The following is a 19022-nucleotide window of genomic DNA, read 5'->3' as shown; positions in this document are numbered from 1 at the left end:
GTATGTATATGTGTGTATTCCTTCGATAGTCTCTCCCCCCTTTTGGCCCCTTCTCGTTTCGTCTTCTAAACTCTGTTCTTATTTGGAACTCCCAATCTTGCATGCATATCTCAACGTTGCTGGGTCTATCTATGTATATATGTGTGTATATATGTATATATATGTGTATATATACACATACATACACACATGCACAAACACACACATATCTCCCTCCTCCTATTACAACTAATTTTAACTCTGCAGATACTGATTTTTGTTCTTTTTTTTTTGTATATTCTTAAAATGAAGTTATTAGGGGGTCACTTAAAAAAAAGTACTAGGGTAGCCCTAAAATCAGTATGATAGACTACGGTGAAGGCACATGGATCAGTGGTTTGAGTGTTTGGTTCGTGATCGCAAGGTTGTGATTTCAGTTCCCAGAGGGACACTGCGTCCTTGAGCAAGACATTCGGCTCCAGTTAACTCAGCTTGCTAAAATAAATAAATAGCTGTATTTCAAAAAGGCCAACCTTGTCTCATTCTGTGTCATGCTGAATATCTCCGAGAAGGGTTACACATGTCTGTGGAGTGCTCAGCCACTTGCACATTAATTTCACAAACAGGCTGTTCTGTTGATCAGATCACCTGAAATTCATGTTGTAACTGGAGTGCCAGGTATGACTGACCATGCACTTCCCCACCGACTCTCTTCACCTCACCACCACCAAACTGCGTGGCTTTCTATCTGTCTATCTTACAAAGATATTGTAAGTATCATAATTTGGCAGGTTTTGGTAGAGCTGTGGGCCAAATTCTATATGGCATTAAGCTACGTCCCTTTTTACAGTTTAAGTTCACATTCAACCAAAGCTGATTTTATGATAAAGCAATAGAGACATAGTCTTTGAAGAATGATAATGATAACTGTTGGGTATTGATTGTGAATACAAGTGGCCAAAATGGGGGTCCACTAAAAGACCCCTGCAGGGTTCATAGCTCTGAGATCTCCCAGATTGAACCTCCACTTCTCAGCGTTGAGAGGTCACCGCAATGCGAGTACCACAAATTTTTTTTTAAGCTGAGCTAACTGGAGACCATGGAGTAGACCAAGAACGAAGTCCATAGTCTCAGTTGATCACATTTGGGGAGGCCAGCCAGAAAGTGTATTGACAGTCGCTTCGGGTAGGGCCCAACAGGTGAGGTGCCTGGGGATTCTACTCCCACTGACCCTTCCAAGTACAGTAAGTGATGAAGGGAGTTGAATGGATGATAATGACTGTGTTCCTTCTGAATACTGTGGGGTCCTGTGCCAATGATGACAAAATGAGTAGTGGGGCACATATTAGCAGAATCGGTGGAGCAATAGACTGTTCCTTGGCGCATTCCATTGTGACCTTTCTGGTCTTTGCTCAAATCCTGCAAAGCTCAACTTTGTCTTTTTGAGGTTGATAAAATAATGAACCAGTCATATGCTGGGGGACATTTTTACTTTCAACTATGCTGTACCCTCCTCACCAAATGCATGGGTTTAATGTCAGTGTTAGCGAACATATTATTATTATTATTACTTTCCATTTATTTATCTTTTTATATATTTCCCTCTCATTTGTTTTGTTGTTAATGTTGTTGTTTGTAAACAAAAGGGAGGTAAATGTGGAAAATAAAATGGAAGGTCCTAAACAAATTTAGCTTAAATTTTGATCAGTTGAAACATGTTTTAAAAGTACTTCTCTGTGCATCCCATTATCTCTTTCTCTCTCTCTCTCTAAATATATATATATCTAATTCTCTCTTTTTCTCACTCTCTCTCCTTACCTAGCACTGTACCAAAAGTTTCTCTTCTCCTTCCAAAATAAGATAAAACTTAAGAACAGACAAATAATCATTAATTAACACCTCCAATTTAAAACTGGACAAATATATTTCCTAAATAATTTCACTTAAATTCTCGATTATTAATTTTTCATTTCAAGTGCTTCTAACAACTGCACGCAACTTTTAACCATTTTCTTTTTCAAATTCTTTCTTTCCGTTAAGTATTTAAAAAAAATTTTTTTTTAGCATTTTGAAACGGTGTGTGTGTGTGTTTATTTTCTTATCTTTTTTTTTTTTTAATTTCCTTCATTTATTTTTAATTACTTGCATGCATCTTATGTCTTTCCTAGTGGTTTTGTTTTTCCTTGGTCCCGTCTGTCTTTGTAATGGCAACTAGGTCATTGAATAATTAACAACTTCAAATTTATTTAACAAAAAAAAAAAAACCTAAACAAACATGGATAAAAAAAACCGAAAATAATCAGATTCATGTCATTTCACTTTTTCTTCATCACTCATTTGTTTAGTCATTCATTAGTTCACTTGTGCATTCATTCGCTCTTCGCTCTCCTTCATGCAAACCTTTTGCCTTTCCCTCCCTTTCGCCTTTGTTCAGCCCTCCTATCTCCCCCCTCCCCCCTTGCTTTCATTCGGTTATCATAGTTGTCATCCTCCTCCTCCTTCTCCCCCTCTCTTCTCACTAGTTCCTCCCATCTTAGTCTTTCAGTCCTGCTTGTCTGATTCTTTCTTGGTCATTCATTCATTGTTCCAACTATTTTCTTCATACCATGCTTCCTTCATCCCCCTTTTGAATCTCTGACAACTACCTTACTACTGAACAATTTCGTATTGAAATTAGGGGTCAACTCGCACGATGTAGGGTCGAAAAGTTTAGCAGAGTTGTCACTTGCTTCCGAATACGACCAGGTAGCTAAGTGTTTAAGGTGCCTTTGTAAGTCACAGCAGTAGAACATGAAGGATGTAATGTCTAGAGAGAGAAGAGGTTACACCAGCATTAGTGTGGTACTCCTTTACAGCTAAGTAGACTGGAACAGCATGGAACCTATTTTGTTCAAGAACACAACATGCCGGTCTGTTCAGGAATTGAACCTCTAACAGTAATCCTGTTTATTTGAAGACTGGGTAGGTTGCAAGCTCTTGGTAACCTTACTATTAGTAGTTGGCATTAGGAAGGGCATCTGACCAGAAACCATGTCAAAGCAGACATTGGAGCTTGGCACAGCCATTTTGGCTCCTTGGTGCCTGTCGAACCATCCAACCCATGCCAACATGGAAAAAAAGACATTTAATGATGAAGATAATGTATATATGTAAAAGATGTTTTTTATATCAAAATATGTTACAATTGTTTCATCAAATTCCTAGTCTTCTCTCTCTTTTATGTGGTAATACGTCAGTCGGTCAGTACGTATATATAATATACATAGACATGTGCATTTGTTTTGTGTGACCATAAGTTAGATGTTCTCCATTTTGTCTCATGTAAGCAGAACTCTGTATAAAAGATTTAGGACTACAGTTCTTAAACTGACAAATCCAAGGCCACCCTCCACTACCAGTGCTATGAGAGGATAAATATTAATGAAATTTTGGGGTAGCTGTCGCCGGTCTTAAATAATGAGATGGTGAGAGATTTTGCTTCCATATATGACTTCTTATTCGAAGATGTTTGACAAGATTAAACAATTGGAAACCATGTTGAAAATATTATTAAACGTGGTGAAGGTATGACTCTGTGGTTAAGAGATTACTTTGCAACCACATGGTTTCTGGTTCAGTCCTACTGCATGGCACCTTGGGCAAAGGTCTTCTACTGAAGACCATGGCTGACCAACACCTTTTGAGTGAATATGATAGACAGAAACTGTGTGGAAGCCTACTGCATGTGTGTGTATGTATAGCTAATGTTTATGCCCACCCACAAACCATTGTTTGATAGCTGGTGTTGGTTTGTTTACATCTTCGCAGCTTAGTTCGGCAAAAGAGACCGATAGATGAAGTACCATCAATTTCTTCAACTAAACTCTTCACGGCAGTGCCCCCAGCATGGCCACAGTCCAATTGACTGAAACAAGTAAAAGATAAAAGATGGCAGTTTGTCTCATTTCAATCTTTACAACTCCCCCATCTTCCTAAGAGAAAGGCTTATCGAAATACAATATTTCTGTGTCTGCTCATCATTTGTCCCCCTGCCCTTGATCCTGTTATCGGCCCCCTTGGAACATCACACTCTTCTATAGAATTCCTTCTTGTACAAACCTTAGTAACAAAACCAAAACACAACAAAAACCAAATACACAAATACAAAAACATTTCTATTTGCTAAGTTTAACCCTTATTGAGTTCTTCTGTTCTCACAATGTAACTACAGCTATTCCAATCTTAGGGTTAATTCAAACACTTTATATCCCTGTTATCTGCTTCTCTTTCAATCATCTATGGCCCTATCTTCCCCTGGGTAAGAATAAATCCTATCAGTTATGGCCTTGTCTAAAAATATTTGTGGTTTTGAGTCAATCTAAGAGATCAAGTTTTCACCTTTAGACAGTGTGAAGGACCACAATAAGCCAGACCAGAGGTACCCTGCATCTGCAGGCCACAATTGTCCAGAATCTGACTGTAAACAAGGTCTTTTCAGGAGGTGAAGTGACCTTCCTGTTTTCATTAGAAACCGCATAGGGGTGTAGTTCCCTCTTGAAAGATGAAAGGGGTGAATTGTTGGTGTCCTTCTGCCAGGGAAGACAAGATAGATTTACTAGTAATTTATTATTACCACTTGACATGGGGGTGGGTGAAACCCCCTTTATTGTTTTTTTTCTTTAATGCAGGATTTTGAAAGGGATAGGTACATACACACCTTGGCTACATTTTTTGTTTTAACGAATGACAATTAAGAATATAGTCAGGAATTAACACAATTCAGTGTCAGCTGGGTGGACAGGGGTACATGAAGATGGACAAGGGATACATGTGGCTCCATTTGTGGAGTTTCTTGTTTAAAAACATGATAACCCTTCTTCCCAGTGTTGCACAACAACTGAGCTTCACTTTTAAGGTATGGCAGTGTCCTGTTGACAAAGAGTTAATTGCAGGTGTTTTCATTTCATATCCAGTCCACTCAACATCCTACCCAGTTAATTACTAACAGTTCTATCTGCTTTTTTTTTTTTTTTTTTTGTGTGTGAGCACCATAAATCTATGGTGAGCTCCTGGCATCTTTTCCCAGTTGTAGTGATTTCCGTTCACTGATCTCATCACATCACATGAACATCAAAATCTCAGTGCCACTCTGCTGTAAATTTTAGCCTCTGTCCTAATGGAAGAACTCCTTATTCCTGCTGCTCCTTAAACAAGGTTTATCTTTCAACTAGTCAGGCTGTTAGGGATGCCATTTGTCCTTCTTTATTACATCTTTTAATTTATATTTCAGTGTTTTTGCTCTTGTCGTTTTTTTTATCATACTTAAGGGGTCCGGTCTTTGTAATTTTCATGCAAGTATATCGACAGGTATTAAGTGGATGTCAGTCATATTTTACAGTGCATGGATGTGTTTCAGAAATTTAAATTTTATAAGCATTATAACAGTGTAATAGAAATGAATTCTGTAAAGGAGATTTTCATTTGGTCTTTTTTAATCGGCTGAAACCTGTACAATAGTGCATGATGAAGAGAGAAAGCTATTATTTAATCAGCAGAGGGTTATTGTTACTGTTGTTAGTATCTAATTGATAAATCTGACCCCCCCCCCCCCAAAGATCTTTCTGAAGACTAGAGAAACCTACTACACATAATTGCTTCATGGTTCTCAATAAGTATAGGCAAGGTGCCCTGGCATGTCTACAGATAGATGTTGGACATCTGTGGCCTGCAAACTAAGTCTTTGAGGGTTGAGGAGGGCCCGTTGAACCAAATTTTTTATGGCTGGATGCCCTTCCTGTCACCAACTCTCACCTGTTTCCAAGCAAAGTAATATTTTCCCACTGACTGGACATGTTTTCATAGAAATATGAAGGTGTCCATTTATATCTGTCATGCCATGTGATGACAAGGACACACACACGTGACAGGCTCCTTTTAGTTTCCATTAACCAAACCAGTTCATAAAGTTTTGGTTAGTCTGGGATGAAAGCAGAAGACATTTGTCCAGAACCAGAAAGCTCATAACTATTTCCAGAATTATCCAAGTGTGGAAAACTCAGCCTCCATATAAAGACAATTCTGACTACAGTGACTCTGTTAAAGAATAAGAGTAGAGAAATGGCATTCTAGATTTAAAACTGGTGGTTTAACAGCTCTTCTAGTCCTTGCAGGTCGGGTAGGGATATAAATCCACTCTGGTACACTGTCAGTTGCTACATCTTTTTAGTATTAATTCTGTTAATGGCTCTGAATGCTTAGAAGTAACTTCATTCAACAACTAGAGTAGGGGGTCAGTTTTGTCATTTCTTAGATGTACTGGTTTCTAATTTTTTGATTTCAGTGTTTAGTACTAGAAGGAATACTAATAAACATACCCGTTTGATTGTTATCGTTGTGTATTTGGAGGTTGATTTTTGTGTTTTCTACTTCTGGTATTGATATAAGGCAATGTAGAAAGTTGGTTATCTCCCTTCTTAATCTGCTCTCATAATTAAAACAATATACATACATACTAATTTTCAATTCCATAAATAAATAAAATTTAAATATATATATCCATATATAGATAGTAAAATAAATTATAATGCCAGTTAAACTTTGGTACAGTGAAATTTAAGGATTAAGATCTTTTTCTTTCTTTATCATAAATCCTTTCTCTCTCTTTCTCTTTCTCTCTCTCTCTCTCTCTCTCTCTGTATATCTTATTTGTCCTTAATTTGTGATGCTCTATGAGCCACAGAATTTTATTAAAATACGCAACGTTGAGATATACAAACTATATATTTGTAAATGAAAGTCCGTCCCTTCCTCCTCCTCCCCTCAAAAATACATAAATTGTCCTGAAATTAAGTTTTTTTTTTTTTCCCCCTGGTTAAAAGTTGGAAATATTTAGATTTATCAAATAATGGTCTATGTTATAGATTGATTAAAAGATGGCTTAAAGTAGCAAATAGACCAGGAGTGATTCCCTGTCACTTGACAACATTAAAAAGTTAAGACTCACACATTTAAAAGAGAAACTTAGGGAATACAAACCAAAAGTTTGTTCTCCATTGTGACCAGCAAAGCTTGATCTCTGGGGTGTGTCACCAGAAGCTTGGGTCACCAGTTTGGCCATCAAGCTTGGTCTCTAGTGTGTCCACCAAAGCTTGGTATCAAAGGCCAACAAGTTTGGCCTCCAGCATGGCCTTCAAGTTTAAGGTTTTGAACAATAAAGTTGATTTGTATGTTTTTACTGTTCAAGTGCATATGCACTGCGTTTTACTGTTTGGGTGCATACGTAAAATACATGAAGCGTGTGTGTGTGTGTGTGTGAGAGAGAGTGTGTGGAAATTCTATTGAAATTTAATCTTTTATTATCCTAATCAACGTGGGATCTGTGTTTTAATTACTTTGACACCATTCAACGATGACGGCTGGAATAAAATGTAAGAATTTTGGAGAAGAAAAAAGATGGAAAGAAAACACAAGGTGTCCATAAGTAAGGAAATCTTAAAGAGACTAAATGACAAGATTTTCTCCCGCAACTTATATCCATATACGCACATACACTAAAAATAATTAAGAAAAATGTTTGCTTACCTTTAGATGTGTCTATATAAAACGGATAATCTTTTGTGGCGCATGCAGCATATATATATATTCTAGAAACGAAATTTTGGAAAAGAAAAAAAATGAAAAAAGCATCACCGAGAAAAAAGAAAAAAAAAAAAAAAAAGGTCCAATAAAGCAGATTCAGGCACCAAAAAAAAACTCTCTCTTTTATATAAATGCCTTCAAAGAAGATAATCTTTTTGTCTATTCGATATCAGATCTGACTTCTTTAACCCCCCTCTCCTCTCTAGAGTAAGTATATCTCCCTAAAATTTGTCAAGGGGTCAGTTTTTCTTACGCCATAGGGATGTAAAAAAAAAATAATAAAATGTTGCCATCTGCCCTCGAACAAACACGAGAAGGGACTTTTTGGCATCTGGATTTTCTAGGTGAGACAGTTTATTTTAACTTTTATATATATATATATATATATATATATATATATATGCATTGCATTGCATTTCAACACTTTTATTTATTTAAATCTTTTTTTTTCTTAATTTCTTTATCTTATCTTCATCTCTTTTAGCACGTTACTTCAATTTTATTTCAAGTATCTTGGTTATCATTATTATCGTTATTTATCGTTATTATTATTATTATTATATTTATTGCATTTTTCATTTCTTTGATGATTTATTCAGTGTCCATTCTTCATTACTCACATTTTTTATTCTCCTCTCACTCATTCTTTCATGTATTTTAACATCGCTTATTTTTTATCTTCTTATTCATTTTCATTCAATTATGTTTTTTGCTAGAATTGATTTTTGGACTTTGCTTTCATTATACATAAATACATACATATATTTAATGTATATTCTATATGTGTATATATGTATAATATGCTTATTGTTCGTCAGTTACCTCTTTGTTTGCACAGTTTAGTTTCTCTCACACATGGCATTTGAAATCACATTGCAAATTCTTGATCTGAAGTTCACGACCAAAGATACAAGCATAAAACTAACCCCCTCCCCCCCCAATCAGCCCTTCTTCCTCTTATTATTAACCCATGGGGGGGGGAGGAACGTTTGCCATTATGTAGTTAGCCTTCCTTTCTATCTGTATCCATTACGAGATTGACCCGAGCTAGATAATAGCAGCAAAATCTTCCTTTAAATTGCAAGCTACCATCTTCAAAGGAAAGATGCAACAGTCACTGTAGTCCAAGGTAAACCCATCTCAAAAGACAAGATGGTCACTTCTGGAAATCTTTTTTTTGACCACAGGTCTGTTCAGTTGGGGCTGACTCAACAAAATAGCTATATATATATATATATATATATATATATATACACACACACACCCAGCATATATATGAAACAGGTGCACCCTGTTGATATAGCTGTAGAATTTAGTTCTGTGTGAGTTCCTGTCACTTCCAGCTTATTTACACACAGTCTCTGTCCCTCCCTTACCACACTTATACCATCGGCTCTCTCTCTCCTTCTGGGATGATTCTTTTACTATCACCTCCCCTGCTATTTCTCTCAAGCCCACTATTTTGTGACTCTCTCTCTTCCTCTATATAACCACATATACACTATCGATGTCGGTGGAGTAACTATTCGTATTTCTTCATGTTCATATTTTTGCAATCAACGCTCTGATCCCTTAATTCCGTCTATTCTTCCTCTAAAAGGTTAATCCTTTTGATACCAACCTTCGCAAAACTGCCCTCTGCTTCTATGGTACAAACTCTGTTTTAAACTGATCCAAGTTAGAAGTTCCCCATAAAACTACGAAACATCAGCTTTTAATAACTACAAAGCTATTTCTTTATATTCTTCATTATTTTCGAATTCAGTTCAAGTTTCACAATTTATTCAGTGTAGTTTTCAACAGAAATGAGGTTCCAAAAATGGTTAAATTCTATTGATTAGACTGTCTAACCTAGCACAGACTCTGCCATCAATGAATTATTTCGTCTCGCAAAGAGCCAAGCCATCTAACCCCTTTATTCATTTATCACTCAATGCCCTTCACTTTGCTTCAGAAGATATCACCCAAAGATCTCATTTCTAACCTAAGATGTCTTTTGATTTTTTTCTCAGCTTAGTAAACTTCATTGAGTCCATTTTATATATATATATATATATATATATATACATATATATAATTTTTCTCGTAAAAATTCTTTCCCCACTTTCCTCTTCACTTCCTTATCATCTGCTTATATATAATATATACTAAATGATATATTAAATGTGCATTATATAAAATGTATAATGCATACTTTATATCTCCTTTAAATATATATTATATTACATTGTATTCTATAATTTATATTACATATGTATTATATAAATATATCTGACATCTCCACATCCATTCTACCTCATTACATATATTCTTTCTCTCTCTCTGTCTCCATATATACCCAACATGTCATAACTGCATGTCGTTCTATTATTAAAGCTTTTTTTTTTTCTCTTTTGTTTTACTCGTTTTGTATATTTTAACTGTTTATATGTTATTTAAATTGCTTTTTATTCTGTTATTGATGTTTTTTTAATTTTTTTTTTTTGCATTTTTGATCCAAGATTTTTTTTTACAATTTATTGCATTCTGTTCAATTCCATCATTCATTCATTATCATTGTGCTACCTATGAGTTATACAAGTAGTTTCATATCTACCTCGAAATAACAGCTAATAATTAATGTGATACTTAAAACTTAATTTGAATGTGTTGTCTGTCTATATCTCTTTCTCTCTCTTTCTCTCTCTCTCTCTCTCTCTTTTTCTCTCTCTGGTTCCTTAAAACAGTATTAACTCCAAATTTGTGTTAATACCAGAATTAGAATCAATTACTAATTCAGTGGTTTTGTTGAACTGGGTCTGCTGCAGGTGACCGAGTAGGTGAAGGGTACAAGTCCCCTAGCCTAAGAGTGCAGCTATTACATTTCAGGCCACCACCAATTAATTGTTGGGGACTGCAGTCAAAAAACTTAACTCTCAATTGTCACCTGGCTGAAACTGGGTACCTGGGTGGAGTTGAGGCCACCTGATTAGTCTAATGACTCACAGCTCTGTAAAAGTGCCTAATATTATCTAGGAGAGTTGAGTTGATGGCCCTAGTGTAGGAGTCAGTAACAAGTTGGCCACAACCCATAAAGTAGGTCATCCAAGTGTTCTCTGTAGGCCTCAGACATTTTTCCAAAACAATTTTAATATCTATGTATGAACCATTGAGTAGTTGATGGTTTTTAGGTCTTTTGTGCCACAATTTAATTTTTGTATATATTTATATATGTTATAAGCATTACCTGTGATGGGGTCAATAGCTCTTTTTAATCTCGTCAAGAGTGTGGCAACCTCCCTAATGCTTTTGCCATGAAAAGCTGCATCCAGTACACTTTATAAAGTGGTTGGTGTTGGGAAGGGTATCCAGCCATAGACACCTGGCAAAAAATGCAGATTGAATGAGATATGGTCTCTGACCCATCAAAAAGCATAGTGATGGGCATCTAACCCATGCCAGCATGGAAAACAGACATAAAACAGTGATGATGAGGTACAGTGCAGCCTCAGGTAAATGTAATAAATAAATAAAAATCGGCTGTAAAAGAAGTTGAGTCCTGCTTCAGAACAATCAATTCTACTTCATCATCATAAATGTCTGTTTCCTTTGTCAGGATTTTTGGTCAAATCACACGCCTCAATGTGAAGCAGCTTGTCAAACCAAATCCACAAGACTACATATGTTTGACTTTGAGAAAGGCATGAAGGTCACACATGCTCTTCATTTCTATTCCTTGCAAAAATTTGGACCTTTTCCCAATGACAGTAATCTTTTGTAGATCAGTAAGAGTGGCAGTTATGTAATTTTATGCTCTGAGTTCAAATCAAGCTGAGGTCAACTTTGCCCTTCATTCTCTTAGTGAGTTTACAAAATAAACTATCAGCGAAGTACTGCAAGATGATTTAATCAACAAAACCCCCACCACCCACAAAATGTGTAGCATTGTACCTATGTTAGTTATTATTATTATTATTATTATTACTATTACTATTAGTGGTAGTTTTATCATTTTGTTAGATTTTGGTAAGTTTCTTTGTCTATTTTCTTATTTTATCTCTTCTTTTTTGCTTGTTATGTTATTTTTATATGTTTCTTTTCAGGTTATTTATATATATATATAATATATATATATATATATATATACATATTTATATACATTTAATATATATGTATATAATATTTTTTCTTTGTTTTTCTATCTCAAATTGCTTTACAATGCATAATATTTACAGAAAGATTTACTTGTATTTTCTGATGTACTATGTTTGCAATGCTCTCAAAATTCATCAAAAAAACAGTTAATAGCAGTGTCTGCTATTTTGGCATCAATGTCTCTCTTTTTTCCCACTCTCCCACTCTCTCTTTTTCTATTTCTTTCCCTCTTTCTCTCTCTGGTTGTTCAATTTAAATTTTTTTTTTAATAATTGTTTCTATAATATATTTTTAATTTTTATTAATTTTTGTCTTTTACTACATCCTTGAATGCATTTTTTTCTCTTTGTCTTGTTTTGTTTATTGATTTTTTTTTTGCTCTTTTAATACTTCACAAGTAAAAAAAAAAAAAAAAAAAAAAAAAAAAAAATTATAATAATCACACTTTGCATGACTTGAACCTTCGTCTAAATTCTAAACAGCCAAAAAAATACACTCAGCCTCATTCATTAATAATTAATTGGCTAACAACCAACCCATTAGCATTTAAACATTGGGACCAAATATCCTATTTGTTTTATGTTCAAACTGGCCAGATCCAACCTTTCACACTTACCCTACGATAACATCAAAAGCTCAAAGCTATGAGATAATGAATGAGTAGTTCAAAAGAATATGAATACATAAACATTACATTTGGCAGGACAATTTGAATGCCAAACGGTTAGAACACGGGGCAGTTGTTTGGTAGGAGGGGTAGACAAATGCCATGTGTAATATTTTAGTTACTCGCTCTCTCTATCTCCACATTCTGATTTCAAATCTCATCTGCATTTTACAACCATCCAGGGCCTTTAGAATACTGGTGGTGGTGGTCGTGGTGATATTGGATGTGAGGGGGGATTTAAATGGCTCTTTCTACTTTCCACCCTTAAGTATTTATTACTTTGTACCATTGTTAGAAATTGATATTTTAATCTTTCTAAGGCAGCGAGCTGGTGAAATCATTATCACACTGGACAAAGTGCTTCACATTCAGAGTTCAAATTCCGCCAAGGTCGACTTTGTCTGTAATCCTTTCAGGGCTGATGGAACAGGTACCAGTGAAACACTAAGGTCACTATAATCAATTAGCACCCTCCCCAAGAATTTCAGGCCTTGTGCTTATAGTAGAGAATATTTTTAATCTTTCTTATACTAAATACATGGTTATTTTAACATCTACTTTTCCATGTTGGCATGGGTCAGGCTGGATGCCAAATACTCACTAGTCTCCAACCAAGATATTTCCTTCCTATTGCTTTGAATGCCATCAACATTGCTTGTATAATGGCGATGTTTATTCACAAGTAGCATTAGGCTTCAGTTTCTGTCTAACGAATCCACCCACAAGGTTTTGGTCAGTCCAAGGTGACCCACAGTGGAGTGGAGTCAGGTTGTGGCTTAGTGGTTAGTATGTTGGATTCATGATTGTAAGATTGTGGTTTCAATTCCTGGACCAGGCAATGTGTTGCGTTCTTGAGCAAAACACTTCATGTCATGTTTCTCCAATCCACTCAGCTGGCAAAAATGAGAAATCCTGCAACAGACTGGTGTCCCGTCCGGGTGGCGAATATATGAAACCATGGAAACCAGTCCTTATGAGTCAGTATTATTATGAGAAGGTAACTAACTAATTAGCCCATAGTGGGACTCAATCCAAGCCCAAGTAATTTAGAAACAAACTTCTGAACCACACAGACATACCTATACATTAATACTATAATGCAAATCAGAATCATCTTTTGAGTATTGCAGGAGGGAATGCATGTGTGTCCCTTTTGTACTGAAATGGTTAAAAGAAGAGGGGAAAATCTGAAGTTGAGTTTCAATGGATTATAAGTATCCTGCCACCCTTTTTAACTTTTTTCTTTTCATTGTTTTGTCTCTTTAATATATTGCTTGTTTGCCTTCGTTGGTTTGTTTTAAAGCTTTTATTTGTCACTACCTTCAGAAAGCTTGCAATAGCATGGCATTATTTACTGTTACAATATTTTTATAATTATTTATTATATATGTATAAATGGGAGATTCCTTTTTGAGATTTAATATGAATAGTCACTATTGTAAACATAACTGTAGTATATTAAATCAGCAAAAAGAAACCAGTACCAACATTCCAATGTGGTATACTTGAATAATTGTGAAGATCTCTTCACATGAAACCATTGGTTGCCTTGTTAACAAATGTGTATATATATATATATATATATATATATATATATATATATATTCTATTGCAAACATTATTGTAACAGCTGTCTAATAGGTTAGCATCAATTTTGACAAGGTGCAATGTTAAATCTTCTTAAATACTAAAATAAAATTTAAGTCAACTGTGCCCTCAAACTAAATATAACTAATCTCCAGATATTAAAGTTTATAGGACCATTTTAAATTGTGCAATACACTGTCATAAGTAATCAGCTTCATTAATAAATCCTTTTTAGATAAGAATAAAAAATGTTTAAAAACCATGTACGTATGCACACACACACACACACACACACACACACACACACACACACACACACACACACACACACACACACACACACACACACACACACACACACACACACACACACACATGAAATCTAATGTTTGGGTTTATTAATTAGGATAATATAATTAGACTAAATATGATTATGAGGATAACTCTAAAATGATGTTTAAATTTATTCTATTAGTTGTGTGTGTATTGTTCGTTAGAATTAATGACGCACACACACATACAAAATTAATAGGATTTAGTTGTTTCTTCCATAACTACCCTTGTGTTACTGTATTTTGATTGAAATAATTAATACCTTACTTTTGTTTCAATTAATTTTTTTTTTTAAATAATCAAAAATTTACTAAAAGAACTCTGTCGTTACTAAACTATCACTTAGAACATAAATTAGCTTGAAATCTTGATGGAAAGTTCTAGGTCACTTTAAAACAGCAAGTTTGAACCAGGGGCAATCTTAGACAGGTTGATATCAAAAGAGGTGGTCCCAGATGGATTTGTATCAAGAGTTATAAAGTTAAAACTTCTCAGTCAACATTCCCTTTGCGGGGCAGTGGCAATGAAATTTTGTTCTTTGATACAGAAATTTCAAAGTTAAGGCTTCCTTGTTATGCTACTAATATTTATTATTATTATTGTTTTAGGAGTGAAGGCCATGGGCCTGGCGATATCATTAACATGTCAGACGGAAATGCTTAATGGCATTTTGTCCGTCTTTACATTCCGAGTTCAAATTTCGCCGAGGTCAACTTTGCCTTTCATCATTTCAGGGGGGGTCAGTAAAATGAGTACCGGTCAAGTACTGGGGGTCAATGTAATCGACCAACTCCCTTCAAAAACTGCAGGCCCTGTGCCAAAATTTGAAACCATTATTTTAGGAGTGAGTCACAAACCAATACACCATAGGCCCATATATCTGTATTTATAATTATGTTTATGATATATTAATAATATAACATAACCTCTCTGTAGATATTGTATGTGGTTATCCAAAGTCAACACATGGGTAAGTACCATTTCCTCCCCTGCCGCACTTAGAGAAATCACATTTTGGACTGCAGAAGTCGGTTATTAATTTATTTTAACATTTTTTTTTTTTCCTTTATAACTAAGGATTGATTTAAGGGCTACAGGATAATAGAGGAGGGTAGTAAAATAATTAGTGGGGGTGGGTGGATTTTATATAGTGTCCTTTTCATGTGTTTTCGTGGTTTTTTTTTTTTTCTTTTTAATTCCCTGGCTTTTAATCCATAATCCCTCTTCTCCTCCACTCCTCCTCCTACGTGTTATAACTCTTCCCATTTGCTACTGACTCACTTCCCACTTGGCACCACCCTCTCAGGTTGTGATTTATTTTCCCCCCCTCTAGTTACCACCACCACAAGTAACCCTTACTACCACCACCACCACTACTTCTAGTAGTATAACTCCTCCTTACCTACCTATTTACTTATTCTCCTCCTACTCCCTCAACACCCTGTTTGTTTGGTTTTTCAAATATCTTTTTTCCAATACTAAGTTTTTCAACCAATTCTCTTTTTGTTCTTTTCATTTTTGTTTGGTTCTTTCCCTCTCTCTCTCTCTCTTTGTCTTCTCCCTCTATAACAGGCATGGGCAACCTCTTTCAAGAAGTGAACCACATGACACATGTGCCTCCTCATCAGGTGTGCCATGCGGACAGTCCCATAGGTTCCCCATGACTGGTCTATAACTTTCTCCTCTGTGTTCACGGAGCAGGACAATTGTTTCCAGTTGAGGTAGGTTTGATAGCAAATGGGTTAAACATGTTGTAATCTCCCCTTGGACGGTAATAGCTTTATCAAATTTGGTATTTGTTTCTGATTGATTGGTCAGCAGAAATATATACCTAAACAAGAGCACTCAGAGATTGCAAACCTCTGCCAAGGCAACAGTAACATCCTCTCAATGATTAGCCAGAGATGTTTTTTAAAATGAGAATATCTGAAATTTGACTGCTCTCAGAAACAAGAATACTAAAAATGAACCTGACCTCAAAAATTAACTAAAAAAAAAACGAGCAAGGTAATCCAGAATCCTTGGCCAGTACCGGATTGATCCCAAAATCTAATCAGTTCGTGCCAGTCACAAGGCTAAACATCCCTGAAAGTTTCGTCCGAATCCATCCAGCGGTTCTTGAGGTATCTTGTCCATGGACAAACAAACAAATCCGACTGGAAACAATATCTCGGTCTTCGCTAAGGCGGAGATAAAGATGAGAAACTATAGCCAAAGACAAAGACTTGATGTTTGGGATGAGTTTTAACCGGACACCAAGCTTGCAACTCAGTTACTTGTGTTTACTGGGTTGGTTTGCTTCTAACTTCCAGTTTCACAACGTTTCATCAACCATGTCAAATAGTCATGGAGTCTTGTGTTCAATCAACATAATTGCTGATTTCTTAGATTTTCAAAATTCCAGAAAGCCAACAAACTATATGTCAAAGTTATCAAAGACCGGACATGGCTTGGAGTTTGATACAATGTGATGGGTCCAAGGGACAGTATCATGATCCAGTCTCTACTTTGGCACGTTTTCTTCTGGCTGGGGTGCCCATCCTAATGCTTGTCACTTTACAGCATGTCCTGTGTACTTTCATTGTATCAACAGCACTTGGTGAGGCTGCCATTGCAGCTTGCAAGACTAAGCAACCTGAGGCAGAGGGGGCATCAAATTTATATTAGGAGATAATGAGTAGAAAGGGGTAAATATGAGAGAAAAGGGCCAGAGCAAAACAGATATCTTGCTGTACAGGAGATACATGATATCAAATAATATATAATATAATGTCAGTGATGGAGTTTTTCCTCTTTTACTCGTTCTCACACTGCCATATCTTTCTATTCTTATTAATAATATTTGTAATGTTCTCTATTTTTCCCCCAGTATTTCAATGGGGCAATGAGAAATTGTTCTTCCTGCTTCTCCACAGAAACAGAGATGAGGTTAAATTGTCTGTGGACAAGGGTTTTCCTTCTGCCCTATCAACACTGCCCCCCCCCCCACTCTTAAACTATCTCAATAAATCTCTCCCCCCTCTCTCTCTTTCACCCATGGTTTTTACTTTCTTTCAAGTACTTGTGTGTGTCTATATATATTATATATAGGTATAAGAACTTATAAACATGAGAACATGGAAGAATGTTTTTTCTTTGACATTGGAGTTCAATGTACATAGAAAAATCCAATTTCAAAAAACAACAAATATATATATTGCGTTGGTGCATAATTATTGTGGCTTTTTTTCAACAAATTTCATTCAGCAAAAACAATAACAACATGTAACAAAAACATCTTTAAATGTTTATTCTGGAGCATATTCACCATCTACTTCAATTACTGCTTCCTATTTGTTTGGCAGACGGTCAGAATGCCATTTAAAGATGTATTTTGTTAAATATTGTCATTGTTTTTGTTGAATAAAATTTGTTGAAAAAAAGCCGCAATAATTATGCACCAACCCAATATATATATATACATATATATAATGTATGTGTGTGTCTCTTTGTAATTGTTGTCAGTCTACCTCTCTGTCTATCTGGTCTCTTCATTGACGCCAAAATAAAGGACCACACTAATCCCTAATCCTTCTGCTCACTTCTACCACTTTTACCTTCTGGTCTTTTCCAGAAATTCTTGCTTTCTACAAACAATTTTTTTCCAGTCTTTGCATAGTAGTTTTCTGTAATATACACACATATCTATATATATATATATATATATATATATATATATATATATAGTCTTTAACATTATCTTGTTTCATTTGCAATTAGTTTTCTTTAGAGTTATAATTCCTCACTTTATTAGGGCTTTTGTTTTATGTTTCACTTCACTTCATTTTATTTAATGTTTTTTTTTTTAATTTTTAATGTAAATTCTTGTATGAATATATATATATACATATATATACATTTGTTTCTGATATTTCTCTTATCTATATCTCGCTCTCTCTCTTCATATTGCATCTTTACAGACTATCCTGGTTTCTTCTGATTGCTGAAGCAACTTCAAACTTAAGACACCACACCCAAGAGTTTAAGCCCAGTTTTGAGTGATGTGTAATGGATTCCCATTGTCTATCAGCTACCTTCGCACCTCTTCTTCTACTACTACTACCACTACTACTACTACTACTTCTTCCTATTACTACTACTACTACCACTACCACCACTTCTACTATTTGAAAATAAATCTCGATGTAGGGGGTTTCTTTTTTTTTTCGATTTTTTTTTTTTTTTTTTTTTTTTCAAAATTTACATTTTAGAAAAAAAAAAGAGCTCGCCGCCCATCTTCCCCGCTCCCCCATTCTTTACATCTGCTGTGCCCCTCCCGTCCCCCTCGCCCCTTGTCATCCACCCTTTTTTTTTCTTTCCAGAAAGAACATTTGGTCGAGAGGGAGGTGAAACTAGTAGAGGCTCTCTCGTCCTCTCCTTCTCACACTCAGTCTCTCTTCTGTCTTGTCTCTGTCTGTCTGTCTGTCTCTCTTTCTCTCTCTCTCTCTCTCTCTCTCAACAACTGCTGTAGGCCGTCACCACCACCTCTGTCCATCACTTCCTCCGTCCTCACCACGACCATCTTCCTATATATATATTATATATACGTTTTTTTTTTCTTGTAACTGCTGAGTTATCTCCCTTTGTCGGTTTCGAGGGAGGGGGGTTTGTCTCAGCATCGCCACCACCGTCGCCACCACCACACAACTGGTCTTGAAAGCCCTCA

General features: G+C 35.6%; 1 protein-coding gene across 2 annotated transcripts in view; it reads left to right on the top strand.

Moving 5' to 3' along the window:
- Positions 1–18698, top strand: part of LOC106880767 (sarcoplasmic/endoplasmic reticulum calcium ATPase 1) — a 108685-nt gene extending 89987 nt beyond the window's left edge. The window contains exon 25 of one of the 2 annotated variants that reach the window (XM_089341057.1): positions 18277–18698. In XM_089341057.1, the coding sequence (XP_089197183.1) occupies positions 18277–18296 (20 nt within the window). In that variant the 3' untranslated portion in view covers positions 18297–18698. The remainder of the gene's footprint in view (positions 1–18276) is intronic. The other variant, XM_089341056.1, reaches the window with a different exon arrangement.
- Positions 18699–19022: the final 324 nt, after the last annotated feature.

Source organism: Octopus bimaculoides, chromosome 24 (genome assembly GCF_046866305.1).
Source record: "Octopus bimaculoides isolate indiv1 chromosome 24, ASM4686630v1, whole genome shotgun sequence".
NCBI lineage: Eukaryota > Metazoa > Mollusca > Cephalopoda > Octopoda > Octopodidae > Octopus > Octopus bimaculoides.
This window is presented reverse-complemented; position numbering and strand designations above follow the sequence as displayed.